Source organism: Anopheles nili, chromosome 2, assembly GCF_943737925.1.
Source record: "Anopheles nili chromosome 2, idAnoNiliSN_F5_01, whole genome shotgun sequence".
In the NCBI taxonomy this organism is placed as follows: Eukaryota; Metazoa; Arthropoda; class Insecta; order Diptera; family Culicidae; genus Anopheles; species Anopheles nili.
Window position 1 is genome coordinate 21,145,181 of NC_071291.1, and position 18,295 is coordinate 21,163,475.

Here is an 18,295-nt window from a genome sequence, read left to right on the forward strand (position 1 = left end):
CATACCACTTGGGGACTTGGGTGGCACTTGGCTGAGTATTCATTTTCCTCATCGTGCCTCAACCTGAGCCGTGTTTCCCAATACCACTGAAAAGGCCGGTCACGCAATTGCTTTACTGCGCTGTGCATCTCGAGATGAAGCGAAGGTATTCACAAGGGGAAACCATACTATCTAGTCAGCTAATGGCTAATTGGTGCGCCATCAAGCTAACCACGAAATGAGCCGCTACTTTTTTCATTTCGCCTTCTTCTTTGTGTGGTGTGGAATTTTCTTTTCGAGAGCATTTTATTTGGCACACTGATGGGGTGGGTCAAAAATCTTGTACATTTTTCCGTACGACGGCACGAAAAAGGCTAACTAACGTCGAAAACGTGTTACGGTGAGAAAAACGTGAAACGGTTATGCTACTAAATTGAAGTTCAATCATTATAATTTTTCATCTTACAATACTCAGCGCATTTTGAATATGAAAATCAACTCATGAAATACAGTGCAAAAAGGGAAATAATAAAACATTCGTTGTGTTTCCTATCTTATAAATGCATTTCTTAACTTTATACTTTCAACAAATGGGTCTCAAGTGAACCTGCAACGCGGTGATTTAATTTATTTTTATTCTCCCTGATAGTACTCTTTCAATGGCCTTGCGGCTTTCCAAAGTGGCAATTAGTTTATTCCTTTTGTTTTCCGTTTTCTTGCGTCATCTACGCGCGGGAATCGTTTTTCTTCCTACTGTTCTTCTTCGGGAAGACTTGATCGTATCCGGAAGAAGAGGCTTCGCTAACGTTTCCTTCGCTTACTCAGTCCAAATCGGTAACAAAAATCGTATACCGCCATAGAGCACCAACAAAGTTCGACGCGACCCGTCCAGGCCGAGCTTTGTCCAGTTTTAACTTGAGTTTATTTTTATCCTCCTACTACCGTATTATCGCTCTATTTTTACCCACATACGCGCGTACAAGGAAAGAGTGCATTTTTTGAAGGAATAAATTTATGGCAAATTGAATTTGAGGATTTAGTGGTTGATTTAGCTGCTGTGGCTAATTTTGCTGAGCTATGAACGAATCTTCCATCGAAATCCAGCTGATGCATGTTCAAATGCTGTTAAGAGATGAAATTCCGACAATACATTCAAGACCGGTCGATGCCCGTTTTCTTTGTAAGATTCTCGATGGTTCGATTGTAGATCCGATATCGCAACAGTTAATCTACAATTTTCATTTCTACTAAAATTCAATCAGACTAAAAATAGTAAAACATATATGCAAATATGTTATATATGCAAACATATATATTGTCTCGTTGGTCATCAGCATAAGAAAAGACTACATAATCATACTTTCAACGAAAACTTTTATGGGTTTTCAGATCTAGCACATGGCAGTTTTGTCTTGAGTTCTTCACTCAACCGTGCCAATTGTAAATTAACCAAATATCAAGACTTTAGACCAAATATTTATGCTACTTTATGTATTATAGCTCTTGTTACGCGACACAGCACAAGCAAATTGCGAATAGAACTCCATATCGTTTTTCAAAACGTATCGTCTCAACTTGCAGACTTCATTATTACAACCCGTGGCCACTTGTATCGGCGTCATGCCAAACCAAAGGTTCAAAAGTCGATGCTGACGTACATATCACGCGTCCAAAAATTACCAACGGTTCGTTTTCAGTGAATGCGTCGGTTCGCGTTCACCGTAAAAACCTCACAACGCTTCTCGCCATGCAAGCAACTCGATAGTCGCGCTCATACATCGCGTTGTTTGTAACTTTAAACACGCCCCCAGCACACCCGATTTCAACGGATCAGCAAGAGAGGCGTGGAAACCTGTTGTTCCGCCAACTGGTGCCTCTACAACATCCACCCACTACGTTCCACTCCCTGCCAATAGGACGTACCATCAATTATGCTAACATTACCGCTCCAAAAAGCCTCCTGCCACCGACGAAGGCACTGGAGCCTGCCCTGGTAAGCGCACCTGATTTTCTGAGCGCTTTTCCTAGCCTCGGCTGAAGGGATGGATCCGTTCGTCAGCGGCGTAGTAGCGGCATCACTTCATTAGCCTTCACATTGCCCGCATTATACACTCGGCGTTGGGGAACGGGAAAATGAGGTGAAAGTTTGGAGCAAACATTTTGGAATATTCTAAAATCTGCCAGCACAAGTGATTCCCGTAAACCCGCGGTTCGTGTCTGCTCATGAAGGATACGCACGTGAGCAAACAACAGGGTGGAGTTAGATACACGCTACCATTTTTTTTTTGCACACGCTCTACAAAAAAGATGGGTAAAGCAGATTTAAGATCGCGAAAGAGAAAACACACATATTAGCACGTGTACGCCCGCTCCAGCTAGCGAAAAGGATTGGTCGTAATTAGATTAAATTACCATAATGACAATCGAGGAATGAACAGAAGGTAGAGTAACGCACGACGACGATAAACAGACAGACGTGTCGGACGCTTAACCCGACGCCAAAATGTTGGATGATGACGCGATGATGGTATGTGCATGCTCGTGACGCGCTTTATTTGTGATGCTTTACTCCATTTCGTTTTATCAGTTCACTCCACATGCGTTGTCGACTCGAGCGAAGCCAAAAGCATGCCGTTACCTAATTAAAATAAATCAATTAGGTTCAATTTCTGACGCTTATACTGGCTGCATAATTACCGTTTGTGGAGCCCGCACGATCGTTCGAACTGCTGCTGAACTGTGTTGAGTGGCGAGTGATTGAAGCCCTTTTACCTGTTCCCCCGAAACCCACGAGAACTTGTACGATCTGCAACCGAATATCCTCGTCGGTGGCGCACTTTCGCAAAATGGCCCCATACTCTGCGCCGAACGCCATTTCACCCCCAAACCGATACGGGAAGCCGAACCCTGACCCAGGGTGGAGGGACGGTGACTTTGTGTTGAAATTTGATGAGCAGACTCAATTTAATTCGGGTGCACTTTCTCGAGCACTTCCGTTCGAAACCGAACCGTCCGGCAGCTCTGCCGATTCAATGCGGCATCAAGGCGAGGGAGTACATCCGTTTGACCACCCCATAGAATGAAAACAGCCCGGATGGGGGCATCGGATGCTTCGAAACTTTGTACCACCACGGATCCGTACATTGTAGGGGTGCACATTTTTCACAACCTCTCCCGACGACGACAGGCGAAACCAACACACAACAACCTGCGCTCGGATGGGCCGATACACTGACCGTTCCCCAGTCGGGAGGGCGCTCTCGGAGTGGGATAATTTTATTAGCTCTAATTAGAATTTTATCGCACCTCGGGATGAGGCGCCGAAGGATCGGCTAAAGTGCTAAATTGAAACCAACGCCGGGGGCTGGGCTGCTGTCATTGGTGCACCAAATGCATGTGGCGCAAGCATGCGACACGGAGGCTGGGTACGGACTAATTTAATGAACTGCCACTCATCCATCGAACCAATACGGTTGCGTGTCGATTGTTTGTTTAATATTCATCTGCGCCAGCTTGTGCATTTAGCATCACACGTAAGCTGATGGCTCTAGCACTAGTAGAAGCGTAGGATCTGGGGTGGACGGATCGCTGAATTGCATTTTTTAATGCAATTCAATAGATCACAACATTTCTCTTCTATTGCTGTACCATTTAAACAAATCCTGATCACTCTAGTTTGTTAATTGGATAGGTTGATAGGTTCACTTCAATAGATTTTTATTTGTAGATTTTTTTTGTGTTTTTTTATCACCCAACTTGATTTAATGGTTATCGGTTTTACGGTTACTATAATATACTTTATTAATGATACAATATGTAACATACAGCAATGTAATCGAAACGGAATTGAGTAGTTCTAGCTTAATTTGTTTCAATTCAAGCTACATAAAAGTGATTGAAAAAAGCAAACGATACACACGCATGCATCAATATCTGATCCAAGGATCTTGAATCGTGGTGAAGGATAGCCGGACTGTTTGCGTAAGGTACATACATACATACAAATACAACATACAAATATATCTAGTTTTAATTTCCACTGAGCTTTCTATCCGTCCAATCGCTTTGCCTCGTACAATGTCAAGTCTTAGAAAGCTTTCACAATACTGACCCTGACCGTACAATAGTTGTTGTGCCACTTAAATAGCAAAAGTATCCGATGAAGACGAAAGGACGAAGTTCTTCTCAAATCATTTACTACTCATAAACATAGAAATTCACAAGATCCAAAAACTTTTTTCTACGTCAGCTTTCATGAATAAAGTTGATAGTGGAATGAATTTACATTGCAATTGGTTCAATTACCAGCAAAAGGCAAACGCAAACCAGCACCCCACCGTGAATATTACCACACTTAATCCTTTCTCACCCTGCGTTGTACCTTTAGTGGGTCAAACCGTTTTATCCCCACCTCCAACCTGACGTAGGTCGATATCCGGGTGGCACAATCGTAGCTCGCCCGCTCCCGTCGAAATCGACCACTTGCGATGTAATCAAATTTGCGTGGGCAAAATCTTCGCCCCTCGTCGAAGCTCCGCGTGTTTGCCTCGCCAGTGCACCCGTCTGCTGACGTATGGCTCAGCCACCATTAGCCATTAGCCGCACGTTGAATAATTTATTGACTTTCTGTCGACGGGATGGAGGCCAAACGCACCATTTCTACCACGACCCTAACGGAAAGGAGGGCCAAAGACGCGTTTTCCTTCCGATGCGTTGCCTTGCCCTCGATCCGGGCTAGATTGCTGATCATTTCCATTCGGCCACCACTGCCGCTTCACGTTCAACCTTTCTGAAATTGAGGCCACTCAGTTCAGCTTCGAGAATCGCTCAACCACTCGACGGGATTCATCCGTTATCCTGCCGGGCGAAGGAACCGACAGAGGCGAAACGGCTCGCTAAAGCACGATCCCGGAGCCTGCGGGAAGGGCGCAAGTTTGCGGCCAAATTATATAATAAAAATATTTTGAATAAAATCAATTTCGCTAATTTTCTTTGTTGATTTAAATAATGGAAAATTCATGTCGATCCCGCCGAACCGGAACGAGCGCCAGCCAAGTTCATCGTCGGAACCTTGGCGCGCTTCTCGAAAGCTACTTTTCCCGTTCGTTTTCGAACCGGTCTCGAAGCGTTCCATTATCTGCGTTTCGTTGGCGGTAAGATTTTCTTCCTTATCTTATCGCATCCTACCCTTCTCGACTCTGCAAGGCTATGCCACTAGTTGTTCTCAGTGTGCGCTTTTCTTTCGTGGCTTCCTTGTTCTAGCATTGTTGGCGCTGCTCGAAAGGGTTTACACTTTTCAAAGTGAATGTTTGGAAGAGATGGCGCAGAGCTGCACGTATCGAGCGGCATTGGAATCTCCGCATGATGAATGCTAAACTAAGTAATCCCTTGTCAGCATGGGAGCTGCTGAGAGGAGGTGGATCGTTCCGTATCAGAGAGCGATGTCCACGGCGCGATTCAAGAGAGATGGTTTATTCAGACGACTCTTGCGACTGCTGCCGGTCAGACTTTATGTTATCCAGCACGCCGAAAGTGATCCGGCTGAAGAAGCATTGCATAAACCATGCATCTATGCATAGTTCAAAGTGCAGCAGCAAAGTTTGATAGATGAAAAAGTCAAAATTTCACTAGGATATCGCCATTGGAACACACAATACATCATTTAATATAATCTATTGAATAAACACATATTGTTTATTCTTTTAAGCTTGCAGTACACCATAGGAACATTATACATTTATTTTGAGCTTGCAGGTCACCATAGAAGCTTAATGTTTTATTTATGCGTTTTGGTACAACAAAACAGATTGAAAATGTTATAGATTTGACCACAAATTATTACGTAGGTTATGTATTTTCAAATTAATCCCGTGCATCTTGCAATCTATATTAATTTCTTCGCACCCTATTCCACCTAAGCTAATCTGACAAAAAACAACACAACGCATATAAAGATTTTTTTTTTGAATTTTAACAAATACATTAACTTAATTTTTAGTTTTTTGCACGACATAAACGGTCGTACATTAAAAGACGAAATTAATCCTGCACTCCCTATGGAGTCACCACGAATTTTTTGAACACGCAATGATCACAGCTAAGTTTAGGCTCACCCGATATTCGCTACGAATGTCCCTTGTACAACGAAGGTTCAAGAATGTCCTGCTATTAGAAAATTGAAAATCCACTACAAACTGCCAGCAAGTTCGCAGTTATATTGAAATCCGAGACACGAAGCACCAGGCGCCTCCATCGACCCGCACCAGCACGCTAAGACAATGGCCTCGAGCAAACCCTCACTACCCGTAGATTGTCACGGTCGGTTTGCGAAATCTCTGCTTTAGAATCGACGAAGCAAAAGAAAAATGTAAGCATAACGATGTAAAAGGAAACGTATACGATATCACAGGTCCGGGTGAATCTTTCTTTTTTTTCACACACCACTACAAGCGTCGGTGGTGTAAATGGTGGTCAGTGGTTTTCATTTTTATTGGAAATTCCCTTCCGGCGTAAGGTCTGCAATATCTCGCAGTGCAGAACACACACACGCATGGCACCAGGGGCGAAGTGGCAGCTTCTCTTTTATTGCCCTTCCAAATCCCAACTGACTTCCAAGCGTTTTCCTTGTACTTGAGATACACACTGGAGTCAATGGAGCATTGCAAAAACAGCCGGGTGTGGATGTACTTCGTGCGTCAGCATTTCGTGTTTTTTTTCTACGTCTGCACTTCTTTTCTTCCATTCTTCATTTTCTTCTTAGTGCATCGATAGCGAAACTGCACACGTTACCACCAGCCAAAGTAAAGAAATTATATTTCGTTCGGTTCTTGTTTCAACTTTATCAGATAGAATAGGTATCTGCTTGATATTTGCGTTGAATTTGACTCTTACACCTTCTGATAGATTGAAATGATCACAAAAATTTGAGTTCAAAGCAAAGAAAGTGAATATTGGTTGAAATAACCATCTGTGCGCTTCCACAGGCTATAGAAGTATAGCTTCTCCGGAAAAAAACTATAGTTTTAATTCATTTATTTAAGTGATTCACTTAATGTGCATTGTACTATGTATTGTCAGTGGAGTATATGATCCTTACATTTGAATAGCTCACTCTATTGCCGAAAATGTTCTAAGCCAAAAACAAGCATTAAAGTATAGGAAATTAGATACACCATCAAAGCTCTCTTAAATTCACGCCCGTATTATTTAACACCCCCTTCCTGAACAAATAAATACAATTTGCTTACTTTCGTGTAATCATTGACACTTGGCTCAACAGGTGCAGATTAATCTGCCCATCAATTCCGCGATCCACAAACTGAAGGCAAATTTGTACGGTAAGTCAACAAAATGACTCTACCGCTCAGTTCAACCGCCAACAAACCAACGGAAAAGGCCATCTAAAACCCATCATAAAACAATAAATCACACCCTTGGCATTCGGTGTCCGCCGGGTCTACACTTTGGTTGCAAATCCCATGAGTTCTTCGAACGATGACCCGACCGTACGGGCATGAGTTATGAGTCCATTATCAATAGTCAAACAGCGTCGAAGCGGAACGGCTACGCCAACCCCTTAACGGCAGTGGTAGGATCCTTTCTGTGGCGGTTCCGAAAAAGGTAACCAGCACCGTACACGGTGAGATCGGTATGGACTCGGTCGAGCACATTCCTGCCAGATAAGGCACTCCGCTGATTATCGTTGCTACGGGAGCTCCCATTTTCTGGGCCGTCATTTTTTCCACTCCATTGCCACTGAGAACAAAAGGACCAGCGACAAGTCAACAAAATTCAATTTAACTCTTCGTGACCGCTGGCACCCAGATTTTGCCGGGTCCAAATTACTCAACGCTCACCTGAGCTGAGCTGCGGACACTAGCCTTGTCGTTGCTCGTTTGTTCCTCGCCCCACCGACTAATCGTCCCAATGGGCAATGAGATAGCAACCGACGTTACAACACCAAAAGTGTGCTCGGGAATATTCAAATTTATTCCCCCTCCATCCACATGTCAACTATCGGCGCCCAATCGGGGGGCTGAGCCGCCACTCGGTAAAGTTTGTTAAAGCCCCCTCCACGTTGTGGGGCCATCGAAAAAGAGTATCTTTCGGCTGGATCTCGAATCAGCCACCAAAGGCACGTGTTGGTCGAGATTTAAGCACTCCGGCGCGAAAAGGTGTACCCAAGATTTCCCCGAACAAATTGATTATCCTGCTGTGACTGCTTCTCTATATCCCGCCTCACTTGCTAGTTGGTTGGGTAAAACTTTTGCATGCAGCACTCTACAGCACTTGCCAAAAATGGTTTCCAGGTTCCAACACAAAAGCAGAGGAGGGATTAGTTCGTTGGAACGATTTTAAACTACGGGATCTGGAATTGAGCGGCACTGGAACACGGTACGTTTCGATCCATGCACGAAGGGCTGTGACTTCATCTCTTCTATCGCTCTAGCACTCTTCCGAATGCGAAAATCCTAAAATCGGTTGCTCATGCCTCGCACGGCAAGGTGCAGTTAGATAACATGCCTAAGATAACTTGTTACAGGCGCAGGGATTGAATTTATGGATACCACACTCCCAACGCCGTACGGGGGACTAGGCGCCTCCATTCGAGTAACGCTCCAGGATACACTTCTCGTCACGTAAGGAAATAGCAATTAAAATCGCTTTCCCCCACATAGCCGTACTTGGACGAGATAGTGTGGACTTTCACAGGAACCAGCATGCTTTTCCGCTGGTTTAAACCACACACACACACACACACACACACACACACACACACACACACACTAAAGGCCAATGGTCAATGAGAACCTGAACGGCCACGGATAACGGATGGGATGTTTGGGCGGTGTAATGGAGCGCACTGGGCGAACGTACTGGTTGGGTCGGGTCAAGAAAGAGATTCTCGCCGTCCCCAGGGAGGCAAAGTGCAACGTAACGGCACTTACAGTTGGAATTGCATACCAAACCTCGAGTGGAAGGCAGAAGATGGCCCGAAAATTATTGCTACTTTGGCTCCTTTCCGGTTCACACCGGTTTGCCGAATGCCACCCGTTTCATTCAATTTAAAAGGCATTATTTTGACTTATGCTTTCATTAAACAATTAGCCGTTGGTGCTTAAGTTAGGACTAACGCAGGCTAAGTGGGCGTTACGAATGTGCCGGAAGGAAATGTTTTCCATGGCGTTCATTCATTCGTGTGCTTGATTGTATGATAAGTCGATGCAATACGAATTGCTCAACGTAAAAGATATGGTATAATATTGAGTCTTTTAAAATAATTTTTACAGCAAATTGCCCATAGTTTATCCTCATTCAATCATGAATACCAATTTATGAGCTTTTTTAATACTACCTCCAACGCAAAACACCAACGATAATATGATGGATGCCTTATTCCGTTAGGACTGTTCTTGCGCTGCTCAGATGATTTAAACCCTTACCATTATAGGATTAAACACAGAACGGCCTCGAATTTTACTTTTACCAAACCCAGCAAAAGCCAAATGTTTGAAAGCCACTGAGCTATATTGAAGACAAGAAAATCACCACCACAATCTCAACCATCTTCCTTCGTTTTTAGCGCCACTTCAACTACGCAACATGATATATTATCCTAATCCGCACCCCCCCGGCGCTAATATCATATATCCGGTTTTTCGGTAGATTAAAGCCATCTCTGGGTCAATTTTACCACACCCACTTCCGGTGCTTCCGGTTTCGCGTAATCTGCACTTCCTCGTATCGTTTCCGGAAGGCGTAGCACAACGATACGCCCGGGCCACGAGAGCCGCATCGACGCCGACAATAGACAACGGGTGGCAGCTACGAGGGGGGGGGGGGAGGGAGGGAGGGAACGCAAAAAAAAAACACCACGAGAAACATTACACAGGCCCGCCCCCGATTGCGGAGCTCGTCCACCCAACACGCGTTAAGCCGACAGCCGACAGCGGCAACTGTCATTATTTATTGATGTGTCGCTAACCTCATGGCGCGGCGGACCGATCATCACCCGGGCACGCCATGGCCACAATTTAGGAACGAGCCCGCACCAGCGCCCAATACTGGGGGGTTAGAGATTTGGTTTCCCGTTTCCCTTCGGCCCGCTGCCAGGAAATCGGCCATGATGGAAAACGCTAAAGCAGGAAATATTGCCCCACACGGCCCGTTCACGCAGCGGCAGAAAGCTGTTATTTATTATTTTTTATTACTCTCTGACCTCGACCCTCCACCACCACCACCCGTACCCCTTGCTTCGCCATGGTCAGCCATTGGGCTAATCCCAACAACCATTTCTCCTCCCCCTATTGGACCCTTTCGCTTAGGGGCGCAAAAGCGCTCGTCCGTAGCTGTGTGTATCGCGTTCGGTTGCAAAAACCACACCACAGGAGCCGGTTGGTGGCGCAGCAAAAATCACAACCAAATCGGATCGGTCAACCACTTCATGCGTGATGTGGCTAAAAGGCAATTAAAGTTTCGCAAATCTATGGTCGCATGCAAGCTGGCACAAAAATGCATTAAAAATTAAACCCCAAAATTGCACGTTGAAAGGATTAACAACAGTTGTATTAAAAATGGACACCCATTTGCGGGGAAGCACCACCGCGTAATGATTGTGAACCACTGCGGGTGGTGTGGTTTTGTTAAATTTGTGCAATTCAATAAAATGCCTTAAAATGCTCCAGCTTGACGATCGATTCCAGCGATATATCGCACCCATCGAGGCGATGCTGGCGACAATAATTTCGCACACAAGTGCCCCCATACGGGTACGCGTGCGGCCGTGTCCAGCTGGAAATAAAAATATTAATCATATTTGTTCATTTATCATCCCGGTGTGATTTGTGGTGAAACGATAAGAGCGCTGCGGTGCGGTCGTTAGGTTAGGTTCGATTGGCCCCATCCGAGGCCCCTTTATCACGTAATGGTTCCCCTGTGGGCCGGATACAATGCCGAAAGAGAAACAGAGCATAAACCGAACAACGATAAAACGGGAAAGCGAGAAAAGGCAAAGAAGGCAAAAAAAAAATAAAGCTCCTTCCCAAACCGTGGACAGCCGTAACCGAATGCCTGGTGCCACGCGTCTATCGAGCGCATCCCACCGAGCATTCGCGACGAGACTGGGCGCGAACTTTTCACACCATCCGGGACAGCCCACTATCCCCAGGGTTGTGGGATTGGGTTTTTGCGGTCTGCCCGTGACAGCTGCACTCGCCCGGCTGGCGATGAATTCAGGCCCGCAGTCTCCGTGCACGTGCGAGCGGTTACGCGGTACGAATGAGTGTGATTTATTTGTTTGGACGTTTATTTACTTGCCGCGCAATGGCATCGTGCGTTTGTATGGTTTTTTTTTCTTTGTTTTTGTTTTTTTTTCCTTCACTATCCGCTGTTTGGCATTTCCGTGTCCTGCGCGGAGGACATGCAGGGGAAGTTAATTCCGAGGCAAGCGTGTCGCCGTACAAATATCGGTTGCGGTTTCGGTCCCGGACCGGGTTGATTTGGTGACGGCGCTATAGCCCAGGAAAGGTCACAAAGACCATTGATGCTGCTAAAATCTAACGCTTTATGCATCGTGCTGTTAACTCAAACACCCATCAACCCTCAGGACACATGACACAAACTCGTCCCGTGATCCATTGATAACGGTTTATGGCGGTTGCGATATCATGCTTGGGTGATAGCTTTAGAATTTTTTCGCACATGCTATTGAAAACAGGTTTGTTTGAAGCAATCTTTAATTTTCTGCAGTGGTTGGAAGAATAATTCCCATTGCTATGCAGAAATCTGATTTATACGAAAGGGTGAAGTCATGATGAACACAGTTAAAATTAACACGTAAACCATATCACTGTAACATGAGTGAAAAAAGAGTAAAATTGAAGGAACGTTTGATGCTGAGAGGTGGTCATGAATAAGGTTACATGAACGGATGTCTTTCAAATCAACATTTGAAATCCGCAAATCCATTTGGGAACACTAAATTAACTTTCAACCCGTCCACTGAGTCTCGATTCCAGTCGCGGTCGGGTAGCAACGGCCAAACGCCAATCCCCCTCACTTATTAACTCAACGCTTGTTTGCTGGGTTTCGCCCTGTTTTTGAATCTCCCCCGCACACTGGCCGCAATTACGACTCGCTTGGAAGATTCGCGATCGAAATGGGTACAGTACCGCACAAAACGGGAGAGAGTAGGACGCCTACCCTACGCTTTACAAACACATTAAATGGCACCCGTGATTTGTACCACTAATAAACTGTCGATATACTAGTACATTGTGCCGTAATCCAAATGCAATGGCACCAAATATTCGAACCACCACGGGGCCGGTGTCGGTAAGGTCGCGAAATTATTAGCTGCTGCATTGCGGTACACCACAAATGAGGAAAACCACCCAACCTCCCCCAGCGCCGTATTGACTGCTGGTAGATTTATGCGCGCTCTAATTGATTCAATTAAAATCATTTTATTAGGTGGCAACATATTTTCCGGCTTTAATTCTATCTCACCCTACCCCATTTACTGCATGGCACTGTGCGTGTGCTGGCTGAGCGGTTCGTCCCATGCTTACGCTTTCACGGATCTGGTACACGCGTCCCGGTTGTCGCTGTTTTCTGCCAACAAGCTGGCGGATCCATTATAGCCCGTGTGTATTCGAGGGCGGAAATGGATGTAGGCACCGTGACAAGGCAGAGCGGGATGTCGAAGCGTGTTGCAAATGATGCTCTAATTAAAATCGAACAATGTGATATTGTTATCGACGTACGTTGGAGTCAGATCAGACGAAAAAATTATACTCAATTTGTTTTTTTTTTTTTTACGACGACCTATCCAACTCATCTGGCTTGTTGCCCTGAACTGAATGCCGTCCCGACACGCTGCGACGGGATGTGATGCTTTGAGGGTTGTTTTTCCAGCTCACTGGCGCGAATCTGCCCTCGAGAGGTGGCGATGTAACAGCGTTCTAACGGTCTACAATGACGCTCGTTCTTGCCGTATTGGTATGCTTTCAAAAACGGATTTGCCAAGAGCAGACACCATAAATGAAGCCAATCGAGGAAGCGGAGCATTCTAACTCGTGTTCATCCAAAAGCAAGCAGCTCGTAACTCGATCTGTTCGATCTCTTGCATCCACAAATCAACCCGTGTAGCGTGTCGCCGGTTTGGCAAGTCTATACCGAATCGTTACATACGGTGGAAGTAAGCGACTAAGCAATTAAAAGGCTTAGCTTGGGCTGCTAGCTCCGGAATGCACAAAATTCGAACGAAGAGAAATCGACAATTTCGAACCAGAATATCGTTGAAAAGAAATTCCATTGCGTCGGTCCGAGCAAACAAACTGTCCTTTTTTCCTTGGCATGGGCACGTGCGTGCGATGTAAGCAATTAAAAGGGCTGTAGATCTTGCAGTCCTACTGCCGGTCAACCAACAGACTCGACCATAAGTAAGAAAAGATAGAAAAATTAAGTTGAAGAAATATCGAGAGAAAGTTCAACCTGTTGTCGTGGTGAATTTGATAGAAAAAGTTAAATTACGTCTTCTCTGCCCGTTAGCATGAAGCTGCAATTTTATTCTGCTCTGATAATGATGTAGTTCATCAAACGAATATGACGCCCTCTCCAATAGCTAGGACAGCTTTACGACTGCTAGCTGATAGCTTAACTCCTTAATTCCGATTCCTTCAAACGAGTGTTACCATGATTATCCAATGGAATTTTAAATCTTTACTTTGTTATAAATATTTTCACACCAATAGAAACGAATACTGATCGTTTTTTATGGGAGCATACTGTTTGTTTAGTAGCAGTTAAATCACATGCAAATGATACTGATACTGTTCTATTGCACAAATTGAAAACAACAGTTTAAATTTTGTATTCGTTTTTCAATTATGTTTGGGGTACACAATCCTGCCGTATCAATTCATTTAAACCTACGGAATACCAGCGTGCTATAAAATGCATTATTTGTGCTATTAGCTACATAATACGTAATCCACTAATACAGCGAGTAAGAAAATTAATAATACTAAATCTGGATACTGAATAAACATAAGTTCGGCTTTAAAAATCGATAAATCAAATGTGTCATTCAAACTGTGCCAATGCTGTTGTCGTTAACACCCAACTGTTTTTTCCCAAACATAGGGATCTCAAGGATATATTCTTTTTTTTCATGGATCCCCACCTATCATAGGATTTGGCACAAATTAAACATAAACATAAACATAAACAGGCGATCGTAATTGTTATCATTATTATCTCGAATTTCATACCAAGAGTGGCTTAAACCAAATTGTAAATTTTGAACATTTAGCATAGTTTTACACTGACTGTTAACCCCATGCCATCAACTAGTAGTACCATGCCAAAGTTACTACAAACCGCTGCATAAGTGAATCAAGCATCGCATAACCCGCGGTAAAAAGCACTTACGCGATGTATGTTATCACACCTTCATAGGGTGCCCATCTCTCCATGATCTTGCGAAGCAGAACTTTGGGATGTTTTAACAGGTCAACAAGAGTGTCGCTACGTAACAATGTAACGTATCAAGTCCTTATAGTTTCATTAGTACCAACCTTTGAAGTTTGCTTGCCTTATGCATCAATCCGTTTCAGCAAAGGCCATTTAGACACCCACTCATCATCATTTCAATCGACGCAAAGGCGCGCGTTGCATATTACAATGCCACCATGCTTCTGTAACTCAATTATTGTCATGTAACGCTCGTCTGCTTTCGCATTCCGGCATACCTGTAAGTTTTCGTAGCACTTGACTGCATTTTAGCGTTCAAAACCAATGCAACGTCTTTTAAGTTCACACCGTGTCAGTTAAGAGACACACCGCGAAGAGGTAATGCAGAACATGTAAGCTCACAATTTCATCACATAAAACACATCGTCTTCAAACTTCTCATTCAGCTATCTGTTATAGCTTCCATTATTCAAATATTATTGATAAATTGAATTCATATTTAGAATGAAACCAACGAAAAAGTGAGGGACATGCAAACCAATTATTAATATTGACTTAAATGATAATTTAGGGAAACTCGATCTCATAACTTAGCATGCCACTGGAAAGATTCACACCACTTATTAAAAAATTAAAATACGATCAAAAATGAAACCATTGCATTGACATGAAAACCGATTGAATTGTGGAAAAGCAAATTTTATTAAACACGTACACTTATTAAGATTTATAATAGTAACGGAATCAAACAAATATTATCATACATTTTTTTTCTGTTGGAAGTTATTCTGATTCAGCTTTTCCCGTTACTATAGTATCTAAATCCTTTCGATACGAACATCCAAGGGACACTTCTTCGCTCAAACGTTTAATCAAGTCCCGATTATCAATGTACAAACGCTTCAACGAACCTACAAACATTGAAGAATAATAGAATAAAATATATGATTCCATGTATTTTGCAAGTTTCACATAATTCAAACCAACCAAAAATAGCCGAACGCAACTTTATTTCCGGATGTTCCAAATGTAGGAACATCACGGAAAGTATCTGTTGCAGAATGTCCTGCCATCGTGCCTCGAGCGCCTGTCGATCGGATAAAGTTGCTATCGTCGTCACGTCAAGCCGTAAACGCCCCAGACAAATTGCAGCTAGTTCTCGTACTTCTCCGCTTGGATCGTCTAGTCGGGACATGATGGGAAATGCCACCAGCTTTAATGATTCAAAATCCAGTGCTTCTAGATGAATCAGAGCTTTCAAAGTGTAGGCACGTGTGGCAATGCAGTTATCGTCTATCAACCCGGAGAGTACATTAATATATGATGGCAGTAATGACATATACTAAAGAAAAGGAATACAAGATATAAAAGCTTTTCGAACAAATTCATGAGTTTTAGTGCAAAAACGATAACCAATTACCACATCATTATTCACACCCTGCGCCATCGATGCAAAACATGCAGTTGACATAGCGCGGACAGATTCAGCACTTCTACCTACAGTCCATATTAGATGAGGAGCGATCAAGTCTATTAATCAAAAATACAAAAAACATCATGAACATCGAGAAAAGATCCATCGGAAGCAAATAATTACCGTCAGTGAATGTTTTGAGCAACGAAAACTGGACATCTTTTGGTTGCTGATTGTTAGCGCTCCAAGATAGCATTGCCTGATGATATGAAAAATAGAAAATGAAATATCGAAAGAGTCCATGATACAAAAGAAACTTACTAGTGAAATAGCGCTAAAAAGCTTAACTTTCCCTTCAGGCGTTGCATGTGAGAGAGCCTTTCCTATTGTTTGTTTCATGGTATCGAAGTATAATTCCTAAAATAAAATATGTCAATCAATCATGTATTCGTGTTTGCTTCATCACCCTCATCTTACCTGAAAACCACACTCCGACACAATTCCGCACAGTAGCAATATACTTGTGTTAGCATTTGAGTTTTCACTTTCCAAGTGTTCAATTTTATTCAGGACACTTGCCAAATGATGCCTATGCAACCGATCGACGTTTCCGTCTAGCTGGCGAAGGACACTTAGGCCAAGTTCATGAATTTCTACTTTCTCTTCCATTCCTGAACAGAAAGCAACTACTTTCAGTACCACGGTGTACAGAGTCCTTTCGAGGCTTTGTTGTTCGCCTTCTTTCGATTCGCTGACCGTAATTTCCTCCAAGGCTGCGGAAAGCAGTTCCCGGTCTTGACCAATAGTTGCGAGTATGGTGCAAAAATTGAGAAGTTCCCGCTGATAAACTGGATCCATGTGGTTGTGACAAACATTCGGATCGAGCAGAAGTGCCGCAAACTGTCGGACATTTTTACGCTTTCCTTCCTCATAGACAGAGCTGGCATAAAGTTTGCACATGCAACGTAATTGTCCGATTGTTGGAAATTTCCTAAACTCAGATAATACATGTTCACTCCACGTTTCATAATCAAGCAAAATTCCCATCAACTCGCACACGCTTAGAGCCTGCAACAATGCGTAACAAAAATTTAGCAGGAAGCAAAAACTATCGACGGTTTACTGAGCTTACTTCCGAAACGATTGCTATTTCCGTATCCATGCAAGCTTTCGTTAGTACAGGATTTATATCCAGAAACATAGTCGACAAAGAGCGCTCAGCGTGGAGTACTATCTGTTTAAGCAGCTTCGTGGCGTGCAGCCGAATGTTTTCCTTCCATTCCTCCATCTCATGAAGCACCAGATTCACTACACGCAGGCTTCGCTGTACAATCGCACGACAGGGTAAAGTCGGTCTCGTGTACCGATCATCCGGGTATCCAGATGGCAGTTTCTCTATTAGAGCGACTTTCGAGAGCTCGGTTTCATTCTCACGGTAATATAGCTCTCCAGCCTCCTTCCAACGTTTGTTTATATCTTCACGTACTTCCACCGTTTCATCACTTAGGCTACAAAAGAAGCAGAACGGGTAATGAAGCAGCATCTAGGGAAACGGTCTAAGCTTCTAAAAACATACCAGTTCAACACCAAAGGAAGAAGGCGGTGAAAGAATGAGTAACGATCGCGAAGTTTCTGCATCAATAAGCAACCCACTCGGCCGCAAGCACGACGTACAAAGGGCACATCGTCCATGAGCAACGGTGAGATTGCCATAATGATCTCCGAGACCAGATCACCATTCGAGAGAATATGTAGCGAAAGTATGCCCAGCGTTTCGATTGCTGCAATTCTATTCGCTGAGTGGCGGTGGACGAGAATCGACTTGGCCGGGGCCACCAATGCTTCCGCTCGGTAACGCAGGCTCGGCGTAGCTTCTGCCAGCGCTGCAACGATGTCACAGCTTTTCTTTTGTGCCGCTGGATACGGATCTCGCAAGGTTTTGATCAAGACATCAACTACATTATCAAACACTTTCAACAACGGGTCACCACGGCTCCCATCGGGGTCACGATACTTGATAACCAATGCCTCGAGCTGCTCCAACAACTGCAACCGGAGTTCTTCACTTTCTTCAATGGTTTCTGCTTGTCCAATTCGTTTCTGCAACACCGGTATGACGTATTCCAGGTAATAATCATTGGTCGGAAGTTTCGCCAAAAGTGTATCCAACGCAGTCACCGCGAGTATTCGCACCGATTCAAAACGGTCACTGTAGCATCGTAAAATATGCAGATATATGTCGTCGAATATTCTAGAGACTTCCTCTGTTGTTTCAACGTTGCGTATGTAATTCTGCTCAAAATTTTTCAGCGCCCGCTGCCGCACCATACGATCGGGATTTTGTATTGCGGTGCAGAACGATTCAACGTACGATTTCCCATCTTCTTCAAAAGCCATTTTTCTTCAGTAGCCTCACAAACTGCAAAC

The 18,295-nt window shown here is 43.9% G+C and overlaps 1 protein-coding gene across 1 annotated transcript; it reads right to left on the minus strand.

Annotated features, from left to right (window-relative positions):
• Window positions 1–15,229: 15,229 nt before the first annotated feature.
• Window positions 15,230–18,265, minus strand: LOC128720252 (dynein axonemal assembly factor 5). The gene is made up of 8 exons (XM_053813911.1): window positions 17,445–18,265; window positions 17,001–17,376; window positions 16,346–16,936; window positions 16,190–16,285; window positions 16,052–16,127; window positions 15,875–15,984; window positions 15,442–15,796; window positions 15,230–15,365 (listed from the first exon to the last, which is right to left on the minus strand). The coding sequence occupies exons 1-8, from the start codon at window positions 18,263–18,265 to the stop codon at window positions 15,238–15,240; spliced, it is 2,553 nt and encodes an 850-aa protein (XP_053669886.1). The 3' UTR covers window positions 15,230–15,237.
• Between the last annotated feature and the right edge of the window lie 30 nt (window positions 18,266–18,295).